Source organism: Panthera tigris, chromosome D2 (assembly GCF_018350195.1).
Source record: "Panthera tigris isolate Pti1 chromosome D2, P.tigris_Pti1_mat1.1, whole genome shotgun sequence".
NCBI classification, from domain to species: Eukaryota; Metazoa; Chordata; class Mammalia; order Carnivora; family Felidae; genus Panthera; species Panthera tigris.
Window position 1 is genome coordinate 51802803 of NC_056670.1, and position 27765 is coordinate 51830567.

The following is a 27765-nucleotide window of genomic DNA, read 5'->3' on the forward strand; positions in this document are numbered from 1 at the left end:
GCTATGCTTTCATTTCCAGTTGATTCCCAAACTGAACTGCATGTGACTTCTGCCCCTACCATCCTGCTAAAAAGTGCTCGTGCTACTAATCTTACTAAACTTACCAATGACCAATTGACACTTCTCAATTCTTATTTTATTTGCCATTCATCCTTCATAAAACACTTATAAGCCGAATTCTAAGATGGCCTTTCAAGATTACAGGCCAGAAGGACAACAGGAACCTTAGTCCTGTAACTGCAATTCTGCCAACAAGAATGAGCTTGAAAGCAGATTTGACAACCTAAACAGAGGACCCAGTCATGCTGCATCAGATTTCTGATCCCTAGAACCGTAAGTCATAAATAAGCTTGTGTTAAGAATTAAGCTTGAGGGGCGCCTGGGTGGCTCAGTCAGTTGAGCGGCTGACTTCGGCTCAGATCATGATCTCGCGGTCCATGAGTTTGAGCCCCGCATCGGGCTCTGTGCTGACAGCTCAGAGCCTGGAGCCTGTTTCAGATTCTGTGTCTCCCTCTCTCTGACCCTCCCCCATTCATGCTCTGTCTCTCTCTGTCTCAAAAATAAATAAACGTTAAAAAAAATTTTTTTTTTTTTAAAAAGACATTAAGCTTGAGGTAATTTGTTACACAGCAGTAGCAAACTAACTCCAGGCTGTTCTGTTTTCTTTGAAGACACTGCTTTCCTGGTTCTTCGGTTCTTAAGTTTCTTCTGTCTCTTGGATACTAGATAGATCTTCCCTCAGGGTTCTCCTAATTCTACACTCTCCCTGGACAATGTTATATTCATGAACTGGGAAACAGGAGTTCACTGCTATCTAGGTTTTCAGATCAAATCTTTTTGCTAAGCTCCAAACAACTATTTAACAACTTCTCTATCTCAGGATCCTGCAGCACCTCTTCTCACACGTGCCTTTGCCTCTATTCCTGGTTTACTTATCTTTCTCCTACTTAATGGGACCACCAACCATCTAGTCACTGAAGGTAGTAATTTGGACATGGTTTTGTCTTTTCTCTTCTCACTCACTGAGGGACAAGTCCAATTGGTCACTAAAACCTATTACTTAGGCCTCCTAAATTTCTGCCTGACATCCCCTCCTCTTCATTCACAGCCAGTTTAACACTACATCTGAACTATGGCAGTATTACCCTAATGTCTCTCATCTAGTACCCTTTCAAATGTGGCCTCCACACTAAAGCCCAAGTAATCACTCAAATACAATTTTATTATGGTATGCCCCTTCCTAAAATTCTTTACTTTCCCCCTGCCAAGAGGATAAAATACAAACTTAACTCTTCTACTCTTCTTCCCAGCCATACCTAACTACTACAGGTCCCTGCACGGACCAAGCTCTTCTACCATAATGCCTCTGCACATATTCCTTCTGCCTGAAATACCTTTCTACCTCTTGATAACCAACTCTTACTCACCCAAAAGAACCCAGTTCAAACCTCTTTGAGGCTTTCCCTTGCCATGTGAGAATTGCCCATTCCCTCCTTTATATCCCTCCATAATACAAACATACCTCTATTAAAATATTCTTCATGCTTTAGTATAATTATTTATTTGTACATCTATCCTTCCTAGAAAAGATTCAAGATCAGGACTCTATTCATCTTTGTAAGCCAGGCACTGGGCCTAAAACTTAGAGATAAAATAAAAGTTTATTAGATAAAAGTTTGTTGACCAAATCAAAGAACAAAGTTCTTTTAGCTCAATTTACAGAGGCTGAAAGCACTTATTTAACATTAGGTGAAGAGAAATTCTCTTTCCATTAAAAGTATTTCAAAAACACTAGGTTTGATGACATTATAACATTTAATGAAGATACTCCATACTAAAACTTGGTGGAATTAATTTATTCTTTCTCCTATTACAGGACATTTAGTTTGCTTACAAATTTTCACTATGTTTCAAATTGTTACATTAAGCCATATTTCTAAAGAAAAAATTACTTGTTTGAAAGGCAGAACATTAAGGCTTTTGATACGTATTAACAAATTATTTTCAAAAGGTTGAAGTTTATGGTTCCTACAGAAATTAAGTTCTAATATGAAAACAGTGCATGATTAGTGTATATAACAAAGAATATAGTTACTGTTCTGATAATAACCTAATGTGGAAGTTTCTATTCTTTTGATATGCCAAATAAAATTAAGTCTCTTTCAGCATCCCAGTATATTCAGTATTTTGTCATTCGTCATCATACCTTCATGTGATAAGGAAATATTACATATAAGTCTGTATACTTAGAGCCTATGATTATTATATGGAGATTCCATTTCAAATGTCATGCCAATGTGTATGCACATGTATTCCATTAAAGAAAAAGAAACATCAACAGCCTTCATCTATATTTCCTACGTTTCTAGACTTCAATTGTAATTAATTTTATTTTAAAACTGAATATTCATGAAGGTGGACAAAAAAGTACAAATTTCCAGTTGTAAAATGAGTCCTAAGGATGTAATGTACAACATGCTGACTATAGTTAATAATACTACATTGCATATTTGAAAGTTGCTAAGAGAGTAGACCTTAAAAGTTTTCATCATAAGATGGGGCACCTGAGTGGGTCAGTCGGTTGAGCGTCCAACTTTGGCTCAGGTCATGATCTTGCAGTTTGTGAGTTCAAGCCCCACATCAGGCTCTGTGCTGACAGCTCAGAGCCTGGAGCCTGCTTTATATTCTGTCTCCTCTTCTCTCTGTCCCTCCCATGCTCATGCTCTCTCAATAATAAATAAACATTAAAAAAATCTTTTTAAGTTTTCATCGTAAGAAAAAAAATTATAATGATGTGTGGTAATGGATGTTAACTTATTATCGTGATCATTTTGCAACATGTACAAATACTGATTATTTTGTACACCTGAAACTAATATAATGTTCTATGTCAGTTATACCTCAATTTAAAGGGGTGCCTGGGTGGCTCAGTTGGTTGAGCATCTGACTTTGGCTCAGATCGTGATTTCATGGTTCGTGGGTTCGAACCCTGCGTTGGGCTCTGTGCTGACAGCTCGGAGCCTGGAGCCTGCTTCAGATTCTGTGTCTCCCCCTCTCTGCCCCTTCCCCAGTTGCGCTCTGTCACTCTCTCAAAAATGAATAAACATTAAAAAATTTTTAATATTCATATATATATTATGTATCTGTATTCATCTTAGGTCTAAATAATGCACAGTGGCCTACGTATTTTTATATAAAAAGTTTTATGCATCAAAAATTTGTGAACTTGGGGCACCTGACTGTCTCAGTCAGTAAAGCATGTGACTCTTGATCTTGGGGTTGTAAGCTCAAGCCCTGTGTTGGGTGTAGAGATTACTTAAAAATAAAATCTTAAAGAAAAAATTTGTGAACTTATGGAATAACTAAATTTGTACTCTTAAGAGATGTGCCCCACAAAATGGGTGAAGAGGAGTAGGAGGTACAAGCTTCCAGTTATGGAATGAATAAAGGCATAAAATAAAAGTCACAGGAATAAAGAATAAAAGGCACAGCATAAAGAACATGGTTAATAGTACTGTAGTAGCCTGTATGGTGACAGATGGTGGCTACACTTATGGTGAGCACAGCACCATGTATAAACTTGTCCAATCACTATGTTGTACACCTGAAACTAATGTAGCATTGTGTGTCAACTATATTAAAAGGAAAAAAAAGTATCCCACGCTATTTTTAGATTTTACTGAACTGCAAATTGAGTCCCCTCACTACAATGTCATCTCCCTTTATAAACTGATATGATACAGCACCCCTCCCTCTAGTCAACTAGAGCTTATTCATTTTCCTACTCTTGTCATGGTTACTCAGTCATAAGAACCCTCTGAAAATATTTCAGGAAATATGGTTAAGTTTTATACAGGTCATTTTTCTCTCCCTATAATAACTATATTTTATATTTCAAATTTCCATTTTAAAAAATTATTCTGACAGGCCACATGTACTTTCAGAAGACTTCAGAGAAGCAAACCCTACCCCCATTAATGTTTTAAGTTGTCTTCAAATCTGACAGGTTCACCATTTCACTTTAAATGCTGTTCAAAAGCCACCCTCATTAAATTGTAATCAACAGGCACCTCTCAAAGAGCTGGCTTCCAGTTTCAACTTCTATCCCCAAAGTTTTAGCTTTGGCTCTGAGCACTTTCCCAAGAGCTTTCCAAACACGTGCTAGACATTTTCATGCACAAGGTTCGTCATGTCACTCATCATTATCTATAGAACAAGAGTCAAACACTTACCCTATATTTAGGATTCTCTTCTTCTAATCCCAACCTATGTTCCCAGATAGCATTATCCCCACTTCTCCAGGCAAGTTGGTCTACTCTGGGTCCTGAAGCTTACTGTTGTTACCGATCCCATATGGAATGCCCTCCTCATCCTTTCTACTTATCTTAATCTCACCTTTTTTCACAGCCTCCTTCAAACACCAGTTCCTAACATCAGTTCCTATCCGTATCACACATTTGTTGCTTTGTATTTCTATTTATCTTTTCTGGTATAATTATATTAATCCCCAACTTGAACCCTAGGCTTCTTGGTGGAAGGCATGGCAAAGTCTGGTATTTTGCAGGGAGATCAGTAATAAAAGCTAACATTTATGGAACACATACTGTGTGCTAGACAAAATGCTAAGTGCGTTCCACGTATTAGTTCATTTAATCCACGTAAAAAACCCATTAGATAAATACTGTTACTATCCCTAATTCCAGATGACAAATGGAAACTTAGAAAGGTGATTTACCTGCCCAAGGTTGTAAAACTAGTAAATGTCAGATCTAGTACCTAATTTCAGGTTTGTCTGACTCTAAAGCTGTCTCTTTGTTAGTGACTCATAAAAGCAGATCCTCTTGTCCTATTTGATCCACAGAGCCCAGAACACAGCTTGGGCTTCAAAGCTGTGAAAAGAGGGCAAATTGTGGCTCAGCAACTTTTCTTTCTCCCATTGATACAAGCCTTTTATACAATGACCTTTGCCTGAAAACCAGAGATAAGCTCTAACCAAAGGATTCCAAATTCCACCCATGGGCAAGACCCAGTCCCACTCTAGGGTGTTCTAAAAACAGCATGTCTTCAAGAGAATGAATCATCAAAAAAACCTGATTTTAGTCTTCAGGGATCTCAAGAGCAAGACCGGTCTAGGCCTGAAAATGATGTAGAAAGCCTTTCTTTGCCATAATCTCTGCTTTAAAAGCCAGTAATTTATAGGTGCTGTACAAGTTAGTGATCAGAGGGATCATCGAAACAAAGGGAAGGGCAACGGTCAGTATATCTGCCCAGGTAACCCTTGGGTCCTAATATTTGAAACCAAGTAGGATTCGCCTTACATTGACAGACGGGATTACACTTTACCAAGCTTCCTCACCTTTATTATCTCACTTGATGTTAACGGCCCTGTGCAGTGGAGAGACAGCAGAGGTCCCTCATTGTGCAATGCACCAGAAGGCTAGTGGAGAATGAAATCTAGTATATGTTCTGCTCACTCAGCTCATGAACCTTAATGTAAAGCTGCATCTGCTTGGAAGAAGAGGCACCTTTTCCTAATTTCCATAAAGGGACTGTATGACCAGGTGACAGCCCCAAGGATAACTGTTGGAATCCCCACTTTAAACATGTAGATGTCCATTGTACCTACATAAAGCTAGAAAAAATACAAAATAGAGATGTGGAAACTCAGGCTCAAAGACGTTTCAAGATATAGTTAATAAGTAGTGGATCTAAGATTAGAATTCAAGTCTTCCAACTCACTAGGTGCATGCTTTTTCAACTACACTACAAGTCTCCCTTTGGTTCAGTTAATACAGGCTCTCTGACTTCTCATGTGGTCAGACTAGTATCTTCAGCGCTTTGCTGCAAACAGCTGAACCAAAATCTAGAGCTTTTTGGTGTAGCTCTGTCCTAAGGCCATAACTGTTCTCTCACTGAGGAAACTGAGAATCAGATAAGTGTGCCAACTGTACCAAGAGGGATACTATAGATGGATCTCCCATCACTTCTGAAAAAACAAATTGGACCATCTGCCCTAATGTTAATGGATTGTACATCATCACAGTGGCAGGGAATCAACATTATTAATATTATGGGAGGTCGTGTATGGAAAGGACATTGGATATGAAATCCAATTATCTAAATTTAGATACCAGAATTACCACTTGTTAGGTGCCTGGCCCTGGGAGATAACAAAAACAAATAGTAGGCACACCTATTTGCCTTCCCATGTACTTTGTTTACATGATGAGAAACTGCACAAAACCCTAAGAGATTATGTACCTTCATTATCCCCATTTCACAGGTGAAGATACTGAGACTCTGAGAAGTCCAAGTAACTTACCCTAGGTTATACCATTGGGAAATGAAGAAGCCAGGATTCAAACCGCACAATCTGATTCTAAAACCTATGTTCTCAATTTCTTAGTCTTTGTTTCCTCTAGAATTAAATAGCGATAATAACAATGGCTGCCCTACCTAAGTCAGAATTATATTAGTGTGTATGAGGGCATTTTTAATAAACTGTAAAGTAGTAAAGGTCAATGTATGAAATCCAAAGCTAATACTGACAGGCAGACAGGTTTACCTGGAATATCTACATTCAAGTACAGATTTGTCTCCTTTCCACTTAATATTGAGAGTCAAATGACCTATGTTAAGCCCATGCTTCTTGTAGCAACACTGATCTTGTTATCCAGACATTTCATAGCCCACCTCTTTCTATATCCTGTGTTCTCTACCATGGAAGCCGAGTACAGTGAGACATATCCTTAAATTGCTACAGGATACAGATTTTATTCTTTATTAGTTTCAAAATTAGTGGATTGAGAGAATTTCTTCATCATTTGGTGATGACAATGATGATGATGTTCATACTAACTGATCACTTAGTCTATGTAGGCATCTAGCTAAGCATTTTATATGCCTTATCAGTTAATCCTCATAATAACTCTAAAAAGACAGAAGCTATCATTATACTCATTTTTCAGATAAAAAAACCAGGGCTTAGAAATGCTAAATAATTTGCCCAAGGTGACATATCCAGTCAGTGAATAAGCCCAGGTCTATTTTGATTCTAAAACTCAAGCTCTAAAGTTTAACTCTTATCCCTTACCTCTTGCCACACCCAGAGGACTTACAGTGCCCACCTTTTCTTCTTTACAATCAGGCTTCTGCCTCCCATTGCTTCTTCCTTTAGTGACTGTGTATTTTCCAAACCAAAACTGAAAACATGTGATCAGACAATCTTAAAGAAACTCCAGAAGAATCCAGCACCTGGAGTTATCCTTCTCCTCCATATGATCACCTAGAACAAGCCCTATTAGAGCATTCTTGGCTTTTCTTTTGAGCCCAGGCCTGGCTCAGCTTAATGTTAAACCATCTCCTTTAATGTTAAACCCATCTTCACCCAAAAGCCTGAGAGTATCTTAGAGAATGAGACCTCAATTAGTCTTGTTATTCTGAAAAATTCCTCTCTTAAAAGAAACAGATGAAAGGAAGAAAAGTTCTACTTTATTTATCTATCTATCTATCTATCTATCTATTTATTTATTTATTTATTTAAAGAAGGAGTGAGCGTGGGGGAGGGGCCCAAAGAGTGAGAGCAGGGGAGGGGCCGAGAGAGAGAGGGAGAATCCCAAGCAGGCTCCGTGCTGTCAGCACAAAACCCAATGTGGGGTTCAATCCCACAAACCATGAGATCATGACCTAAGCTGAAATCAAGAGTTGGATGCTTAACCGACTGAGACACCTAGGCGCCCTTTTTCTTTGTTAAATAAGAAGTCCTTGGGACATCCCTTTGAAACATCCCACACCCTTCCAGCAATGGCCTCTCCTAGGGAGAGCAGAGGAGGAAAAGAGTTAATCTCTTAAAGGAAAGACATTGTTTTGTCTCTCCTTTTATTAAGTTTATTTATTTAAGTAATCTCTACACCCAACATGGGGTGTGGGGCTCAAACTCATGACCCAAGATCAAAGAGTTGCATGTTCTTCCCACTTAGCCAGCCAGGTGCCCCTGCCTCTCCATTTTAAAGTGGCTCTTGTTTCAGATTCTGTGTCTCCCTCTCTCTGACCCTCCCCGGTTCATGCTCTGTCTCTTCCTGTCTCAAAAATAAATAAAACATTAAAAAAATTAATTAATTAATTTAAAAAAATAAAAAATAAATAAAATAAAGTGGCTCTTAGTTGCTGTTTGCACTGCAGGTACTCCCTACAAAAGAGAGGACAAAGGAAAAAAAAAAAGTCCTAAATTTCACTTACAGAAATAATTTGCAAATTCATCCATTCAACACATTTATTGAGCACCTATTATGTAGTAGGCTCCCAGCATTCACAATTGCTCTCTTCCATCTAAATACAAGATCAAGAAGGCTCAAAAGCTGTATACAAGAAAAGATCTTCCTGCATAGGGGAAGGAAGGAATGGTTGTTGGAAAAATAAAAATAAATAAGAAAGTATCAGATAAATGTAAGTGCTATAAAGAAAAAAGGTGACGTCTGCTCGCTTTGCCAGCACATATACTAAAAATGGAACGATACAGAGAAGATTAGCATAGCCCCTGCGCAAGGATGACACACAAATTCGTGAAGCGTTCCATATTAAAAAAAAAAAAAGAAAGAAAAAGGTGATGTGATTGAGAGAATCTGATTCTCTCATTAAAGGTCTCCATGAATTGAACTTGCTCCTTAATTTAAAAGGACCCATCCAGGCAAAGACTGGTGGCATAGGATGGAAAGGGAACAGCTAATGAACAGATCCTGATGGAGGAGGAATAAGACTAGAGCAGAGATTGCCAAACTTTTTCTGTAAAAGAGCCACATGGTCAATATTTTAGGCTTTGTAAATCACAGAAGTTCTCCTGAATATAACTGGTTTTGTTCCAGTTGTTACAGTTGTTTTACAATCCTTTAGAAATGTAAAAATCATGCTTAGTCCTCTGGCAGTATAAAAATAGGCCTCTGGCAAAATTTGGCCCCTGCCTTAGTTTTCTGACCTGTTTTAGAGGAACAGCTATCTACTGTAGCTAGAGGGCAAGTAAACAACGAGGAAAGTGGTACTAGATGGGATCTGAAAGGTAGGCAGGAGCCAGATCATGTAGGGTCTTTTAGACTAAGTTATGACTTTTGATTTTTTTCTAAGTGTGATGGGAAATCCCTGGACAGTTTTAAGTAAGGCAGTAACATGATCTGCTTTAAGCTTTTAAAAAGACCACTGTGGTTCTCTGTAGAGAACAGATTGCATTTGGGATAAGAGTAGAAACCAAGGGGCACCTGGGTGGCTCAGTTGGTTAAGCGTCGACTTCGGCTCAGGTCATGATCCCACGGTCCGTGAGTTCGAGCCCTGCGTCGGGCTCTGTGCTGACAGCTCAGAGCCTGGAGCCTGCTTCCGATTCTGTCTCCCTCTCTCTCTGACCCTCCCCTGTTCATGCTTTGTCTGTCTCTATCTCAAAAATAAATTAAAATTTTTTTTAGAAGTTAAAAAAAAAAAAGAGTGGAAACCAAGAAATAGTTGATTAGGAGGCCAGCTATTGTATCATCCAGGCAAGCAAAGAGGGTGGTGGTGGTAAAGATAGAAAGTGAACTTAACACCCTCAGTGAAAGCTATGTTTATCACTGATGAACAAAATCATGGATGGATTCTTGAAATTTTACTTTAAAATCAAAAGAGTTGTATGAAGAACTTAGGTTGAGCTATAAATAGTATTAAGTTTGATTCATAGGAAAATCTTAGTTACTCAAATTTTTAGCAATATTTTGACATTTTTGATTTATAGATATTTGACTTTCAGGAAGATCATCTTTACCACTCTCTTCCTAGTAAAATGATTCACAGTTTCTCCTCTGATTCCTCATATTCATTATTTTCCCCTTTTCACCTAAATGTATTATAAAGTAGACTTAGAATGTTCCTCTCATTTCAGAGTGCACTGCAGTCAACCAAAAGATAACTGCTCTTTTAAAAATCTGAGAAACTTCCAACTTCCCTTGGCAACACACCCCTCTCTCTCAAAATTCCCATCACGAGGAAGTTGTAAATGTAAGTGGTTCTCACACTATCCAAAATCATTTCCTTGTTCTTTCTCTAATAAAAATATTGCTAAATTTTGAAAATTCATCAAGCTGTACCTATACTTTGGGTACTCTTTCTGTATATTTCTCGAGACTTTTTTTAGAAACCAGGGGTGGGGAATGATCCAGACACATACGTAAAGAGGTTCCAATGATGGCAACCTTTAGGGGGTAGCCAGATGAGACAGTGTCAATAGTTGAGTTCCTTGGAGACAGATTCTGAGACCAAGTTTTGCATGCAAATGATTTATTGAGGATAGGACACAACTGACAAATATACGTGCAACGAAATAAGGAAGGCAGGAAGAGTCAGAGAGATACACTGACCCCCAAAGTGGTTACAACTGAGTACTCAGTCCATCTTGTGATGAGCTCTGGAGCTGAGACAGCCCTCAGACTTGTCCTCAAATGAGGCAAGGAAGCTAAGTCTTTGTATCTTATCACTGGCTGTGGGCTCCCAGGAGCATAACCTAGAGTGAGGCAGTTCCCTGCATCCTAAAGCAATGCCCAGTAAGAACAAAACAAAGCAAAGCTTCACATCACCAGGAGCCAATATTCCCATCAGCTATGTGATAAGCACCTTCCCTATGAAGAGACGATCTCGGTTGTAGCATCACAACATCCACTACAGAGGGACATTCAGGTATTCTCATGTAGTCGGTTCACTGTTTAATGTTTGTCGTGGTGCATAGTATTAATTTAACATGGGTATACAGTATTTTAATTAAAATACTCTAGTAAAATTTAGTATGTCAAATATACTAATTAGCATGCTAATTAGTATTTTCACTAAAATACTTTTATTATGTAATATAGTATTTTACCATGGGCACACAACATTTTTATTAAAAATAAACAGAATTTGGGGCAACTGGGTGGCTCAGTCAGTTGAGCAGTTGAGCGTCTGACTTCAGGTTAGGTCAGGATCTCAGGGTCTATGAGCTTGAGCCCCATCTCAGGCACTGTGCTGACAGCTCAGAGCCTGCTTCAGAGCCTGTGTCTCCCTCTTTCTCTCTGCCCCTCCCTCTCTCTCTCTCTCTCAATAAACATAGAAAAAAAAATTTAAATAAACAGACTTCATGTTCAAGTATTTAGGAACATACTTTTAAAACATACTGCTGGAAAAGTGACTCAAGTGCCATTTCAACTGTGTACCTTTATGCAGTTGGTGATTAAATTTGCATCAGTTTTTACTCTTCCTTCTATCAAGTCATATGGCTCCTTCTGTGATAAGACTCCTCTATCCTTTCCTGTCACTGCCACCAATTCTGGTCCCCATGTTCATCTCCTCAAACCTAAAATGTCTCCTGTGTCCAATTTCATCCAAGTTGTTACAGGGGATATGGGAATGTTCCACTTCATAACTTGTATTAATTCCTCAAATAGTCACTGTAAGGCTTTAGGTAAATAACTTTAGGCAAGAAGACACAATCCCTCCATCTCTTATAAACATTAATTTCCAGTGAGTAGGCTTTTGTCAATATCATGATAAATAATTTCATAGAAGCTGTGATAAAAATGCCATGAAAAAGTACCAGATGTTATGAAACCATATGATGTCAGGACATGGATTGGGGGTCAAAATGTTTTCTAAAGTAAGCAAGCTGAGGGGTAGCTTAGTCGGTTGATCATCCAACTCTTGACTTCGGCTCAGGTCATGATCCCAGGGTTATGGGATTGAGCACTACATCAAGCCCCACCTTGGGCTCCTCGCTAAGTGTGGAGTCTGAATAAGATTCTCTCTCTCTCTCCCTCTGCCCCTCTTCCCAGCTCGTGCCCTCTCTCTCCCTCTCCAAAATTAAAAAAAATATATTGTGTAAGTAAACAAGCTGAGCCTTAAAGAGTTCAAAAGAAGTGTGTTCCATTCAAAAAGAATACCAAGGTTCCTCCTACCTTTAGGCTCTGAAGAGGAGGCAGCACATTGTACTCAAGGAACTAGGGAAGAAAGCCAGTAGCCAGCCAGCATTCTAGAGCTTAGGTAAGTAAGGGAAACTGGTAAGTAAGCAAGGGCAATATAAAGCCATTACAAGTAGGATTTTATTTTGGTCTTTTTCGTCTTTTGATTCTTGCCTGTATCAATTATTTCTGTGGTGTTTGCAAATGGTAATCTGTGCTCTTTATCAACTCTTCTACATTTTCTGGAATGCTACTCTAAGGAAGAGTTTTTCCTTCTCCCCTGATTTAGTCATTTATTTTTATCAGTAATGACTCATGGATTCATATTTTATTCCATGAGTTATGATTCATTAGTATTAGTATTTTGTTACTCAAAATGTCCCCTATTCCACTAGAATCCCTTCAAGTTGATTCCTAGGTCTTTTTGACATGCTCCCATCTTTTTTTGAGCACATCCCTACTTTCAGTCACCGCAGATTTTCCAGGCTCATGTACTTTTCCTGAGCCAGTTTAGAATTAGCAAAGAGCTAATTTCTCTAAAGAGCTTGGGTTCCCTTTATTGGAGATACCACTAGATATATTCACTGGTTCTGGGGTGTCATTGCTTCAGGTTCTCTCAGCAGATAGAGCTAGAAAGTGTATGTATGCATACCTCTGTGTAGATCTATTTATATCTATAAAATCATAAGTTTGTATCGATACCTCCAATTCCAACCAAACATTACAGGGTTCATTCTAGCCTTAGAAGTGTCTTGCTTTTTTTGAATAAATATTTACTGAACACATGCCATGGGCCAGGCTCTGTGCCAGACATTGGGGATGTAATATTGAACAAAACAGGGGCACCTGGGTGGTTCAGTCAGTTAAGCTTCCCATTTAGGCTCAGGTCATGATCTCATGGCTTGTGAGTTCCAGCCCTGCTTCAGGCTCTGTGCTGACAGCTCGGAGCCTGGAGCCTGGAGCCTGCAGCCTGCTTCACATTCTGTCTCCCTCTCTGCCCCTCCCCCTCACACACTCTGTCTCTTTCCTTCAAACATAAATAAACATTTATAAAAATTTTGAAAATACATTGCACAGATAGGGTCCCTGTCCCTGCCCTCATGAAGCTTAGATTCTAGAAGGTACAATTTATAGATTATTCCCCTTTTCTCCAAAATTGCTAAATTTAAATTTATGCTTTCCATTGGCTCCTTCTCACCAGGATTTAAACAACCCACAGAATGGGGCACCTGGGTGGCTCAGTCGGTTAAGCGGCCGACTTCGGCTCAGGTCATGATCTCGCGGTCTGTGAGTTCGGGCCCCGCATCAGGCTCTGTGCTGACAGCTCGGAGCCTGGAGCCTGTTTCCGATTCTGTGTCTCCCTCTCTCTGACCCTCCCCCGTTCATGCTCTGTCTCTCTCTGTCTCAAAAATAACTAAATGTTAAAAAAAATAAATAATTAAAAAAATAAACAACCCACAGAAAGATTTTAAGCAGATAACATGATCAGTCCTTTTTTTTTTTTTTTTTTTTTAGTTCTACATTTCTTAAAAAGTCACTCTACTGGAGAGTCAAAGGAAGAAAGAGCAGACTAGAAGGCCAATTGTCAAATCAGTTGAAGGGGGAGAGGGGTTAAAGTGAATGCAGGGAGGCAATTTGAGGCTGTTAAATAGTACAAGGTAAGAGAACACAGTCAACAGGACTGAGGTGAAGGTGGAAAGAATGTAAATAAATGTATTTGAGAAATATTTAGGAGATAAATGGACCATATTTTGTAACTGACTGAGGGGTAGGAGGATGAGGTAAAGGAGAAAAATGACTCAAGGAGGACTCCTAGGTTTTTCAGAGTATGTACAAAAATACTGATTCACATTTCCATATATTGTATATATGACTACATGTCTCTTCCATTAAATTGTAAGCAGCCTGATGACAAGAATAGTGTAATACGGGCACCTGGGTGGCTCAATTGGTTGAGCATCCGCCTCTTGATTTCAGCTCAGGTCATGATCTCATGGTTAGGTTCATGGGTTCAAGCCCCGCCTTGAGCTCTGCACTGCCAGCGCAGAGCCTGCTTGGGATTCTCTGCCTCCCTCTATTCTCTGTACCTCTCCCCACCCCCATTGTTTTCTTTCTCAAAAAATAAATAAAAATAAATAAAATAAAAACAGTGTAACCATGTATTATTCATATCTTTGTATCCCCAATATCTCCTACAGTGTCTGGTACATAGTTGGAGCTCAAGAAATGTTGAATAAATGATTGAATGGATGACCCTCCTAAGACTTACCAAGTTGAGATTTCAGCTGTAGAAGCTCAAATTAGATAGAAAACCTTCATAAAGGCCTAAAACTCCCTAAGTAGAGGAAAACTACTTATGCTGAATATCTATTCTCCCAAAAGGGTATATCCTGGTCTATTAGTTTATTATGTATACTTTCTCTTCTACCATTAACTCATCTTACCCAGGACTAAAAGCCAGAAGCTATAAAATAGAGGTGTTTGGGGGCGCCTAGGTGGCGCAGTCGGTTAAGCCTCCGACTTCAGCCAGGTCACGATCTCGCGGTCCGTGAGTTCGAGCCCCGCGTCAGGCTCTGGGCCGATGGCTCGGAGCCTGGAGCCTGTTTCCGATTCTGTGTCTCCCTCTCTCTCTGCCCCTCCCCCATTCATGCTCTGTCTCTCTCTGTCCCAAAAATAAATAAAAAACGTTGAAAAAAAAAATTAAAAAAAAAAATAGACGTGTTTGGCTGTAACAACAAATTTCTCTTTTCACCTATCCGATTGCCAAAAATTAATGCCTATTAATTGCCTGTCCCTGGCAGGGGGTGGAGGTAAGGTGAGGCCTCTGTTTCCTCATCTCTCAAATGGGGATATGGGGCTGAGATGAGATGTTTCTAGCCTCGAGCAGGCATTCAGTAAAAGTTGACACGCTGCCTTTCTCTTCACATATTTATATACTCCTTCAAGACCCAATTCAAACCACTCCTCCAACTAGGAAACCTGCCCAGACTGCTCCAAATATGAGCAACTTCTTTTTCCTTCTCTCAGCTCCTGGAATACTTATCTGTAAAATTCTTCAAAAATTAACCAAGGGTAGTCATGTGATTGCTTTTTTACTTTCCTTTTTACTTGTTATTTAACTATTCACATACTCACACACTGTTCTCCAGTAAAGTCAGATATACTGGGATTCAAATGTCAGCTATGCCATTATTTGCTATGACTTCATCTTCCCAATTTTCAATGTTCTCATCTGTGAAATGGGAGACCTAGATACCTATCTGGTAAGATTGCTGTTAGGATTTGAAATGATGTGTATAAAAAGGGTCCAGCACATGCCACATATTTGGTGGTCAATAAGTAGATGCCAACAAGCACCAGTGAGGGCGGCTGTCAGATCTTTTTCAAATTTCAATCCTGTGCCAGATACGGCACCTCACAGTGTGCCTCACACATGGCTGATGTTTGATATTTATATTCCACCTTTTCCAAAAAAGATTTAAGGCAGCTAGGTGTTCAATAAATATTTGTTAAATGATTACAGGCCACACTTTCCAGTCAGATGTTCTTTCTTCCTTTCTGCTTTTCCATAATAAGCAGAGCACCACAATATTGTGATTTTTTAAAAGCTTTTAATCATCCTTCACCTGCAATGATTTCTTCTGTTGTTTTTTAATCTAATTAAATAAAACCTTAACTATAAAATACATGTTCATGGTGAAAAGGAAAATATTATGAGGTAATAAAATGAAAAGTAGACTCTTCTCCCCATATTCAGTCTCACTATCCAGAGGTAATATTAAAAAAAAAACAAAAAACAATTTCCTATATATCCTTTTAGAAATCTTACATATACATCCTAAATTAAAAAAAAAATAAGTGGGATAATACCTGCTTTTTTCACTTAATATATAGGTAGTATTTATTGGTTTTGATGTTTGGCAACTATTCTACCTTATTACTTAAAGATTTGCCCTGATTTAGCCTCTTAATAATATAAACTCCACAAGGATCTTTTCATTTCTTTTGCTCTACTCTATCCACAGCACCTAAATAAAACCTGAAACATAAACATATGGTCATTAAGTATTTGCTAATGAATGTACTTCTTTTGGAGGAATTGCCTTCATTCACTTACAGTATACTGCCTGCCCTTAGCCAAGTGGCAAGGAACATTGATTAGATCCTCCCTCCTTAGATTCTGAACTGTGAGCAGAATAAAAACAGTTGTAGTTTATTCATTCCAGTGCAGTACCCATTTAAACATGGAATGTTTTGCTACCAATATTCTCTGGTGTAGCTCCTACTTCACTGTTCCTAGCCTGGTCTTGCCTTAAGTAACTCATATCTTTTCAACGAATTTCCCTTCAGTTAAGTTAGTTCAGAATATCTCAGCCTCAGCACCACTTTTTTTTTTTTTTTTAAGATTTTATTTTTTAAGTAAACGCTACACCCCACATGGGGCTTGAACTTACAAACCAAGATCAAGAGTTGCAGGCTCCACTGACTTGAGTCAGCCAGGCGCCCCAGCACTACTGGCAGTTTGAGCTACATAATTCTTTGTTGTGAGGGGCTGTTCTGTGCATTACAGTACATTTAGCAGCATCCTTGGTCCCATCAGATGCTAGTAAAATCCCCTTATGTAACAATCAAAAATGTCTCTACACATTAGCAAATGTCCCCTAAAAGGCTGAATTATGTAGTTGATTTCTGTGGAACAACAACAAAAAAATCCTAACTGATGGTTACTAAATCTTTGGCAACTTTTCCTTATGGCCTGTATAGAAATACCTCATTTGTTCCAATAGCTCAGCTATATATTATTATGTTATATGGGTGTGTCATATGTTATTAAATCAGCCAACTAATAATGGATTTTAATGTTTTATCTGGTGTCATTTCATAATTTTTTTAATTATTTATTTATTTAGTTTTGTTCAACACTCTTTCCTCCTTTTCATTTATTTTCTACTATAATCCTGCCAGAAACTCCATAGAGTCATGATATTACACCAAAGATTTATATCAAGGAAACAAGCTTAGACATTCACAATTTACTCAAGGTCAGAGTATCTATTTACTTACTTCCTATTTAAGTAGATCTGTTTGATACCAAATTCAATGTTCTAAGAACACTCCCCTTTTATAGAATATATTCACATTTGAATTAAAAAATACTTAATCCTGATGCTATAAGCATGATCTATTTCAGAAAAAAATGATATATTTTCTTCATCAAAATTAAAAATTCCTATTCTTCAAAAAATATTCCTGTGAAAAAGATGTGAGTTGGAAGAATAAACTTTATAAAAACACATCTCTCATAGAGGACTTCTGTCCAGAATGTATAAAGAGCTCTTAAAACCAATAATAAGGAGGGGCGTCTGGGTGGCTCAGTTGCTTAAGGGTCCGACTCTTGATTTCAGCTTAGGTCATGGTCTCAGTTTGTAGGATCAAGTTCTGCATAGGGCTCTGCCCTGACTGCATGGAGCCTGCTTGGGATTCTCTCTCTCCCTCTCTCTCTGCCTCTCCCCTATGTGCACATTTGTGCTCTCTAGCCCTCAAAAATAATCATTTTAAAAAACAGCATTAAAAAAAAACAGTAAGAAATGAGTAAACTCTGTTTTTGTTTTTGTTTTTTTAAGTTTTTATTTAAATTCTAGTAAGTTCACATGCTGTGTAATATTGATTTCAGGAGTAGAATTTAGTGATTCATCTTACATATAACACCCAGTGCCATTATTATTTTTTTTAAGATTTTATTTTTAAGCAATCTCCACACTCAACATGGGACTTGAACTCACAACCCCAAGATCAAGAGTACATTTAGTATCCAGTGCCATTGTTGATGTTTTTTTAAGATTTTATTTTTAAGTAATCTCTACACTCAACATGGGACTTGAATTCACAACCCCAAGATCAAGCGTTGCATGTTCTACCAACAGAGCCAAGCAGGTGCCCCTGATCTGGTGTTACTTTAAATAGCAGCTTTATGGAAATATAATTCAAACACATGTAATTCATCCAATTAAAGTATACAATTCAGCGGCTTTTAGTGTATTCAGAGTTGCAATCCTCACTACAATCAATTTTAGAACACCTTCATCACCTCAGAAAGAACCTCCTGCACACCTTAGATGTCACCACGCCCAAGACCCCATCTGCCATAGTCCTAGGTAACCAATAATCTATCTTCTATCTCTTAACATTTCATGAAATGGAATCCTAGAACATGTGCTATTTGGAACTATTTCACTTAGTGTAATGTTTTCAAGGTTCATCCATGTTGTAGCATGTATCAGTACTTCATTCCTTCTCATTGTTGAACAATATTCCATTGCATGGACACACCACATTTCATCTATCCATTCCTCAATTGATGGGCATTGGGCTGCTCCACTTTTTGTCTATTATGAATAATGCTGTTATGAATGTTCACGTACAAGATTTTATGTAGGCATGTTTTCACTTCTCTTGGTTATATACCTGGGGGTGGAACTGCTGGGTCATATGGAAACTAGGTTTTACCTTTTGAGGAATTGCCAGAGTGTTTTCCAAAGTGGCTGGACCATTTTACCTTCTCAACGGCAGTGTACTAGAACTCCAATTTCTTCACATTCTCACCAACATTTGTCCTTTTTTTGAACTGTATCTCCCTAATGGTTAATGTTGGTTAATGGTAATGTATCTCTCTAATGGTTGGTGAATATCTCTGTATGTGTTTACTGGCCATTTGTATATCTTTGGAGAAATGTCTATCCAGCTCTTTTGTTCATTTTTTAATTGGGCTATTTGCCTTTCTACTATTAAATTGTAATAAATCTCATGTACTCTAGATACAAGTCCCTTTTCAGACACATGATTTCCAAAATTTTTCCCCACTCTGTGGGATGTCTTTTCATTTTCTTTTTTTTTTTTTCATTTTCTTAACAGTATTCCTTATAGCACAAAAGTTTAAATTCTTTATTGTCAGTCTTTCAGGTAAAAATAGTCTGTCATAAGCAGCCAGTTCAGTTTGCATCTCAATCATTTGTATTTCTCTGAGACAACTATCATATTTGGATGCAGATGTGTGCACATTTCCCATTTCATCACACAGAATATTAAAGATGTGTGTATGTAAGGGTCACGATTTAATCAAATATTTTTTACTGCTTAATCAAGAGCATTCTTAAGTGAACCTTTGGTTTGTTTTTACTGCATGTGCATGGTGGTGAAAAATATATAACCATTAGTACAGGTTAGTACCAATGCCTTTAATGGTGTTAAGGCACAAGCGGTTTCACCCATCATTGCTTGTGCCATCAAAGTAAATGCCAATGCAGTGAAAGGGCAAATAATATTTTAGTATTATTATGAAAATAATCTTGACCTCAAGTAGCCCTAGGGATCTGCTGGACCACATTTTGAGAACTGCTGCTCTATGACATCCATGTTTGTTTGAAAAGGAAGAAAATTCATTATATGTACATTTTCTCATAAAACTGATACTTCAGGGACACAAGAGGGATACAAGAGGGAATATGTGACAAGTTATCTGTGATTTTTGTCTACCTTTGACACACCATTGCATATCCCAGGGACACATAACCCAAAGAGAAATTTAAGCAAAGATAATGAAAAGTAATGGGTCTGCCACCATATTTATGAAGAAGTGAAGAAGGCAAGTTAGTGCATGATGATATTATGTAAAATTATTTACTCTTTGTAAACATCTACTGCATTAGAGTGGATATAAGCTGTTAGGATTCTATTCTCTAAGCAGCAAATAAAGATAAATAGGTTTTAGGCTGTCCACTACAAGGGCCAGTGAAGCCTCTGTCCAGAATTAAGCCAATTCAAAGTAATCCTATAGATTCTAAGCCAGTAAGATGTACTCTGGGGACCAAAGTCCCCCCATAAAAGTCCTTTAGAGACATTATCTACTTAAGAACTACTTAGCCTATCCAAGGATCTTCAAGAACTAATAGCTGTGTTAAAGTAAACTTTTGAAAATAGTTCCAGACCATGGCCAAGTTACTGAGATCTAACTTGTCTTTGTTTCTAATTCATCCTGCATACTACTTCAAAATTAATCCCCCTAAATCATTCTCACCTTTATTCAAGAACTTTTAGTAATGATTAAGAGCTAACACCAATAGAGCTCTTACCATGTGCCCAGCACCGTACTGAACAATTTAAATGAATTTTCTCATTTAATCCTCCCAGCAATCCAATGAAGTAAATGCTACAGCTCTTTCCCTTGGAGATGAGGAAACTTGACTTAAAGAGATTCAATAACCTGCCCACAGTTGCTGAGTTTCTGAGTGGCAATGCTAAGACTTAAACGTAGGCTCTCCACCCACTGCAGTATTTCCTCAGATACCAGTGGTCTAATAATCACTTACAGAACTTGTTAAAAAACAAAACAAAACAAAACAGCTAATTGGGCACAATGACAAGGCACATCAGAATTTCCAGGGTGAGTCTCTGACTCACAGCAGGCTTAAGAACCATAAGTTAACTTCCCATTCTCTATTCCTAAAGAATAGAGTTGATTTCCTATGTCTAAACTACTCCTCCCAGCAGGATTCTAGGATAAGGGCAAAATTCCTCAAATTAGTCTACAAAGTTCTTCATTTTCTATCACTTGATTCACCTTTTTGGTCTCATCCTGCCCCAAGTTCCCTTTTTGTTTCAGGGCCCCCCATTCATCACAGGCCTTTCCTTCCCTGGGTATTTGCATGTGCTGTTCTTTGGCCTGGATTGCTCATTCCTCCTCCTCTTCTCTAGTTAACTCTTGCTCTTCCTCAGGTTTCAGCATAATGGACACTTCCTGAGAGACACTTTCCTGACCTCCCTATCTAGGTCAATTCCCTAGCTATAATCTCTCATAACACTATGTACATTTGCAAATTTAAAAAAATTACGTGATTCTCTCTCACTATAAACTCTACAAAGGTAAGCAATATGCTTGCTTTTGCTCATTATTGTATCCCCAGTGCCTATCTTATTCGTGCCTGTCACATAAATAGTGCACGTTCAATAAATATTTGTTGAAAGAATAGATTCAAGGCCTTTTTATCTATTCCCTACTTAGCCAACAGTGTATTTTTCACTCTCACTCAACAGAGACCTACAATAACAGAGGTTAACTCCTCTCTCTACATCTTTTCATCCTTATCCAGACCCAAGACCCTTCTCCACCTCCTCATCTACATACACCTACAATTCACTTATTCACCTACAATTCTTCCTACTGCTACAAGGTAGAGCCTAAATTGCCCTTATTTCATAAAGTTCTCTTTAATACACCAGCCCCTAACAGATGCCTCTAAACCTCTAAATCACTTCGTATTTCCACGCTATTCATTTGGTACTTCATTATATGATGCCACATATCATTATGTAATATTTCATATGTAATTACCTTGTTTTATTTTTTTAGTATAAGCATCATTAGGGAGTTTGTATGTTCTTAAAACAGTAGTTTAATTGGCTACTGGAGTACCTAGGCACATCATAAGTCCTCTGTAAACATCTGCAGAGTGAATTAATGAAGAACTCTCTTTGGCCTGTAATGTGGACTCAGCCTGCAGTTTATTACCAAATTTAGCAAATGACAACTCTCCTTGGAGGGCACTTGTTTATTTTATACTATTTCTCATATAATATCTCCAGAGCCCCTTTTGGCAGACAGTTCAAAACAAGGGTGATGGAAGAACATTAAAGTAATATACTATTTTAAATTTCCAGACATATTTAGAGCACTTCTGTACTCAGCTTATTCTAAACCCATTACAAAATTATTAATATATTCCATATTCTCTAGGATTCCATAACTCTCTTGCCTGAATATCATTTACCACAAGCCTCTAACCCTATATAAAATGCAGTATATTTCAACTTTTTCCCCCCTCTGGTGAGACTCAGATCTAAGTAATTAAGACTTTTTTCCTTCAAGATCAGAGACTAAATTGTAATTCCAATTATTCTGAGTCTTATTTTTAAATCCAAGAGCTGAGGAAAACAAAGTTGACAGACAAATTGAAATTTAGGCTATACGTGTCACCCATTTCAAATACAAGGAATTAATTTATTTCATGAGTTTTATCAATCATGATTTTTACCCATACTAACTAAAATATATTTAAAAATTAAAACTCTATAGTAAAGAATCATGAGATGTCCTTATGAACATTTTATATGGAGCTAATTACTTTTTTAACAGCTTTATTGAGATATAACTTACATACCATAAAATTCACCCATATTGTGTACAATTCAATTTTTTTAGTATAAAGAGCTTACCATCATCACTAGAATCTAATTTTGTTTTATATTATTTTTTAAACTGGGATATGATTCACAATGTTGTGTAACTATCACCATTCAAATTCTGGAACATTTTCTTCACCCCAAAAAGAACCTTGTACTCATTAGCAGTCTCTCCCCTTTTCTCTCTCACCGCGCCAGCCCTAGGTAATCACTAATCTACTTTATTTGTCTATGAATTTTTTTATTTTTAAAATTTAATATAAATGGAATCATACAATAAATATGTGGTTTTTGTGACTGGCTCCTGTCACTTAGCCTACGTTTTCAAGGTTCATCCATGTTGCAAGAATCAGAACTTCATTCCTTGTTATCATCTAATAACATTCTATTGCATAGATATACCACATCTGATTTATCCTTTCATCAGTTGATGGATATTTAGGTTGTTTCCACTTTTTTGGCTATTAGGAAAAATGCTGCTATGAAAATTTGCATACAAGTTTTGTCTAGACATGTGTTTTTATTTCTCTTGGATAAATAACAAGGAGTGGAATTACTAGGTCACATGCTAATCACTTTTAAGATGAGTAACGTTTATATTTTTTTCTATTTTGAAGGATTTTTGACACAGCCAGGAAACAGACCTTTCATGAAAATTCTAATATAAAACCCTTTTGAAAGATAATGTTAATCTGCACACAGCTTTGTTATGAACAGACTGTATCGTATTACTTTGTAAGTGGGGGTTCAAATATAAATTCCAAAATGAGGTGAGAACTCCTTTTAGCGTAAATCATAAAACTAGATGGGAGTTTGCGCTAGCCTACTTAATCAATATGCTAGGATTAAATTCTATTTTTTGAGCAGGATATATATATCCATCTCCTTGCGGTGCATAACTACTTAAGAGATAAATACACAGTAAGGGAAGGCTTACCCAGTAGGAGGAGCAATAAATAGGAATTTAAAATACCAAAAACCCTGAGTAAGTTAAATTCTTATCTCCCTCCACTAGCGGGGGCCTGTTTTACATTTCGTGAGAAAAAGGTGAATCGTTAATTATAAATAGTCATGTAAATTCCCAAAGCCTCTCATAAAAGCATCTTTCAGAAATTGGAGGCCAAATAAACTTCTGTTCACATGTTGTTGTTGTTGTTTTTTCTGGCAGTGTACACTCTAGTTCAAATATATTCAGGAAGCAAACTTGAAACAGAATTAAGAGCTGATTGTAAAATTCCACATTTAAAAAGAGCGTAAAAAACACACTTTAACTTTAAAGAAAAATCAAACATCTTGCAAGACAAATCAAACATCTTGCGGCAGAAATTAGGCATAATCAAGGGAAAACTACCCAGACGTCCTACCAATCACAGCACTGGAGAACGCCACAGGTCGTCCAAAAGACGCATTCGTTTTAGCCAACAGCTCTTTCCTCCCGCCAAAGCTGTCCCTAGAGCGTCAGAGAATAACCCATCGAGTGATTGATGATTTTTCCCTTTCGATTCCCACCCCCTCCCCCCCCCCACACACATCCACCTGCTTGGAGGTGTCAAAGCGACTCTAAATGGTTAACAGTGACCAGCAGCACAGAGAGAAACAAACACCCCTGACAACCCACAGCTGAGTAAGCAAGAGCTGTTTATTCACGAACATGTTCCATTTGGAGACTGTCGGCGAGCCCTTGAAAGACCAAGCACATTATAGAAGGCTCTTAGAGAGGGAGAGAATAATCTTTTCTCCCCCACCACTCCCCCAAAACACACAGTGAGAAACTCGGGTGGGAACCATCTGGTTAAGGCGGCCCCCACGCCCCCTTGGGAATAACCTCCCGCACCAGTGCATCCGTCCCCTTGCGGGGGTTGTGTAACTCCCCAAAACGAGCTCAGACGCGGCAGAGCCTGGCCCCAGCGCCGAGGGCTTCCGAAGGCACTTCTGCCACCCCCACCCCCTCCACGGCCCGCCCCGACGCCGCGAACAGGGCTGGGGACCCTGAAGAGAAATGGCCCTTCAGCCCCCTCCCCTCACCTGGCTCGGTCCCACCTGAGGGCAAGAGCTGAGAAAAGAACAGGCAGGGAGGGCTGACCTTGTTGCTACTGACAGTGGAGAGGCACATCCTGCTGCTTCCTGGAAAGCGGCCCGAAGGACATTTTTCCCCCTGGAGGAAGGAAACGGGAGGGCGCCGGCCGGGCGGCTGCGGGCGCGGCGGCGGTGGTCGGGGCGGGCTGTGCAGCCTCCAGCGGGGACGGTCCGAGGACTACATCTCCCAGGCTGCTCTGGGCCGCCTTGCGTCGTGACCCCGGCGCGCACGGAGGCGGTGACTCTTACCTCACAGAGGTAGCTCCTCCGCCAGCAGCAACTCGGCGCCCGCGGTCCATGGACCGGAACCCCGGGCCGACGGGCAGGAACCCGGGCCGCGATTGCCGCCTCCCCGCCCCAGGCTCCTCCTCCTCGCTCTCCACCGCCTCCTCCGGACGCCCGCAGGACGCGCACCGCCGCCTCCGGGCTCGCGGAGCCACCCCGGGAGGTTGGGCAGCGGGTTCGCGGCTGCCGCCGGACTGAGGCCTACTCCGCCGCCTCTCAGTGCTATTGTCCCTGGGCCCGGCCCTGACCAGGTCCACTGGGGAGGGCCGAGTGCGCCGGCTCCGCCGAAGATGCCGGACCAAGCCCTACAGCAGATGCTAGACAGGTACGGGCAGCTTTGGGGGAGAAAGCGAGCCGCAGACCCTCGTCTGGCGCTGGTCCTGCCCGCGCCCGGCCTCGAGGCTCTCCGTAAGCGGAGCCCGGCGTGCCGGGAGGAGTTCCACGGCCGGGGGGCCGTGTGAGGGGCAGAAAGTTTGGAGTCCGTGCTCGGGGAGGACAGAGCGGGTGGCTCGGATGCGTAGACTTAAAGCGAAACTTAGGGAGTGGCGTCGAGTTTTGTTGGAACGCCCTTTTCAAGTGAGAGGGGTTTGGGTTAACCCACGGCGTTAGTTTCTTTTTCTGTTTCTTACACTCCTCCCCTCCCCTCCCCTCCCCCCAAAACTATGTTGTAACGTGTTTGCCAGCGATGTCACTGGCAACAACAACCAGACTATCTTTCAGGGGAATGATCCCCTACGATTTTAAGACTCTTTGCAAAAACCAAGGGTAAGTAAGCATTCTTTTGAGAAGCCTGATGGTCTGATTTTATTCCTCCTTTCCCCCATCCCATCCCCACCCCCAAGCTGGAAGGGCAAGAGTATCCGCAAGGGAGCTTTAACGGCCAGAATAGAGGTTGTGGGAAACAGCCACATGAGTACAACACTGAACAGTTAGCACATTTTATGATTCGTTGAGTTCACTAAGAAAGTTTCGTCTTTTACTGGGGCCAGTGGCCCATTCCTGGGGGGCTCCAGACAGTAAAACTCTTTTTTGCGAAGTCGGTTGCACCGCCCTCTACTGTTCAAATTCTAGTTCATGGGTTCTTCCATGAGTTTTTGGAGACTCAATCCACCTTTCTCCCTCGCCAGGTCTTAAATTCCTGGGAATATTACAGGTTAATACATAATGTTTGCAGTTGCTTACAATTGTCAGACCACTTGCCACCTTGTTAAGCAGGTGGTACAGTTCTTTGTACAGAGTAAAGTTCCACCAATAAGACGTTAAATGAAAGGCCTCCCTTAACTGAGATTATACCCAGTTAAATGCTGTTTGGATCAGCCACACCCAGAACGAAAATCACCCAAGAGTACATCTCCTTCCAGAGTGACAGAACAGACATTTCCTTTGGAGCTTAGAATTTGAGACACCAGAATTGATAAAAATCATATTGTGGACTTTATTCAGTTAGGGGTGACCCAGTGATTAATTCAGCTTTGTTTAAGGTCAGCATTCAGGTCGGGTTGTCAGGTTGTATTGACTAACCCCTTTTTTAATATAAGTAGTTTTATAAGCTCCTAGAAAGCAGAAACTTTCTCATTATTTATCTTAAATTCTAGAACAGAGCCTGGTACTCAGTAGGTCATCAGTAAATATTTGTTTTATGAACAAATGCATGAACTTTTGTGTCGTTTTCCCCAGTTGCCTCAGGGTGTGATAAGTTAGCAGGTTTTTCCTTCATTATAATTCAGCATACTGGCAAATTGCGTAGGACTACTAACATATGCCCAGAGAAGACCACCTGTGTCCACTGCCAGTTCCAATCAAATGAGACCCTATTCTGGTGCGGGATATGTTGTACTTAGTTTTGTTTTTTTTTTTTTCCTTTGAGTGTCTGGTGCTTTCACTCTTACATAGGTGACTTTTAGAAAGATTTTTGTGTGCAAAAGTGACCTGGCTTTCATACACTCTTTAGAGATTTCCATAGAAGTAAAAAGCCAAGGAGTGCTCATAAGGCATTCAGAACTTCTCAACGGAAACTTGGAAATTCTGACTCCGTTTATTGAAGCTGATGACTATAATATTGGCTTATCTTCATCTTTTGTACCTTTTTGACATACCTCAAGGTAGGTTAAGATGACGAAGACTTTTATTATCTCAGTAGTTTGCAACGAAGCTTCACGTTAGAATCACCTGGAGAGCATTTTAAACTATGGATGGATGCCTAGCTCTGTTCAAGACCAATCAGATCACAAATTTCTGAAAGATGGGGCCTGAGCATCTGTAGTTTTAAAAGCTTTCCAGGTGTTTCTGATGTGGTTGAAAACCACTGCTGTAAACCCTAAGGGATTGTTTCATGGTAAGAGTAGAGATTCCTGAAGAAAAGTTTGGGCTTTAGAGACAGTGATCTTGAAATTTTCATTTTGCCATTTACCAGCTATGTGAATTTTTGCACTTAAATCTGAGGCTATCCATCCTCATTTATAAAATAATAGCCTACCTCACAGGATGTTATCAAATGAGAACACGTGTAAGCACTTTATAAAACAGTAAAATGCTATTTTATGTATTAGGCACACAGAAGGTGCTTAAGATTCTCATATAACCAACAGTTGTGGCAATCCCCCCCCCCCCTTCCTTTATATTTGTCATCTTAATGTGGGCTGGCCCTGCATACAAGTTGAATACAAAGATGATTGATTCATTTGAGGAATACTGACAGGCCCAACAGATTAAAATATGTCAACCTATTAGGGCTTATAATTGGTTTTTGGGTGGCAGGTTTTTTGTTTTTTTTTTTTTTAATTTTTTTTTTTTAACGTTTATTTATTTTTGAGACAGAGAGAGACAGAGTATGAACAGGGGAGGGGCAGAGAGAGAGGGAAACACAGAATCTGAAATGGGCTCCAGGCTCTGAGCTGTCAGCACAGAGCCTGACGTGGGGCTCGAACTCACGGACCGTGAGATCAAGACCTCAGCCGAAGTCGGACGCTTAACCGACTGAGCCACCCAGGTGCCCCGGTGGCAGTTTTTGAGGGACAGAATTTAGCTCCGAAACCTGCCTGTATGTTTGTTTTTCTGATGCAGATTTTATCCTTGAGAAGACTAAGGAAATGTGTGCAACGCATAAGTTGTTTTTTTTGCCTCTAGGTTAAAAGTTAGGTATTTGATAGTGAATTATTAAGTATTTGTATTTATTGAATTTATATAGTAAATATTGAGTGCCTACATATACCCAGTACCACTCTAG

At 39.5% G+C, this 27765-nt stretch overlaps 2 protein-coding genes and 1 non-coding gene across 9 annotated transcripts in view; 2 read left to right on the plus strand and 1 right to left on the minus strand.

Annotated features, from left to right (window-relative positions):
- Positions 1–24443, minus strand: part of CPEB3 (cytoplasmic polyadenylation element binding protein 3) — a 188558-nt gene extending 164115 nt beyond the window's left edge. For 3 of the 7 annotated variants that reach the window (XM_042961003.1, XM_042961002.1, XM_042960998.1), the window contains exon 1: positions 24262–24442. The gene's annotated coding sequence lies outside the window, so the exon portion shown is untranslated. Of the gene's footprint in view, positions 1–23542; positions 23629–24261 lie in introns of all 7 variants that reach the window. The other 4 variants (XM_042960999.1, XM_042961000.1, XM_042961001.1 and 1 more) reach the window with 3 other exon arrangements.
- Positions 8475–8581, plus strand: LOC122232195. Its single transcript, XR_006209541.1, has one exon. It is a non-coding gene; the product is annotated as a U6 spliceosomal RNA (small nuclear RNA).
- Positions 24444–24496: 53 nt separating the features above from the next.
- Positions 24497–27765, plus strand: part of MARCHF5 (membrane associated ring-CH-type finger 5) — a 56394-nt gene continuing 53125 nt past the window's right edge. The window contains exon 1 of the mRNA XM_042961005.1: positions 24497–24864. Within this exon, the coding sequence (XP_042816939.1) occupies positions 24830–24864 (35 nt within the window). The 5' untranslated portion in view covers positions 24497–24829. The remainder of the gene's footprint in view (positions 24865–27765) is intronic.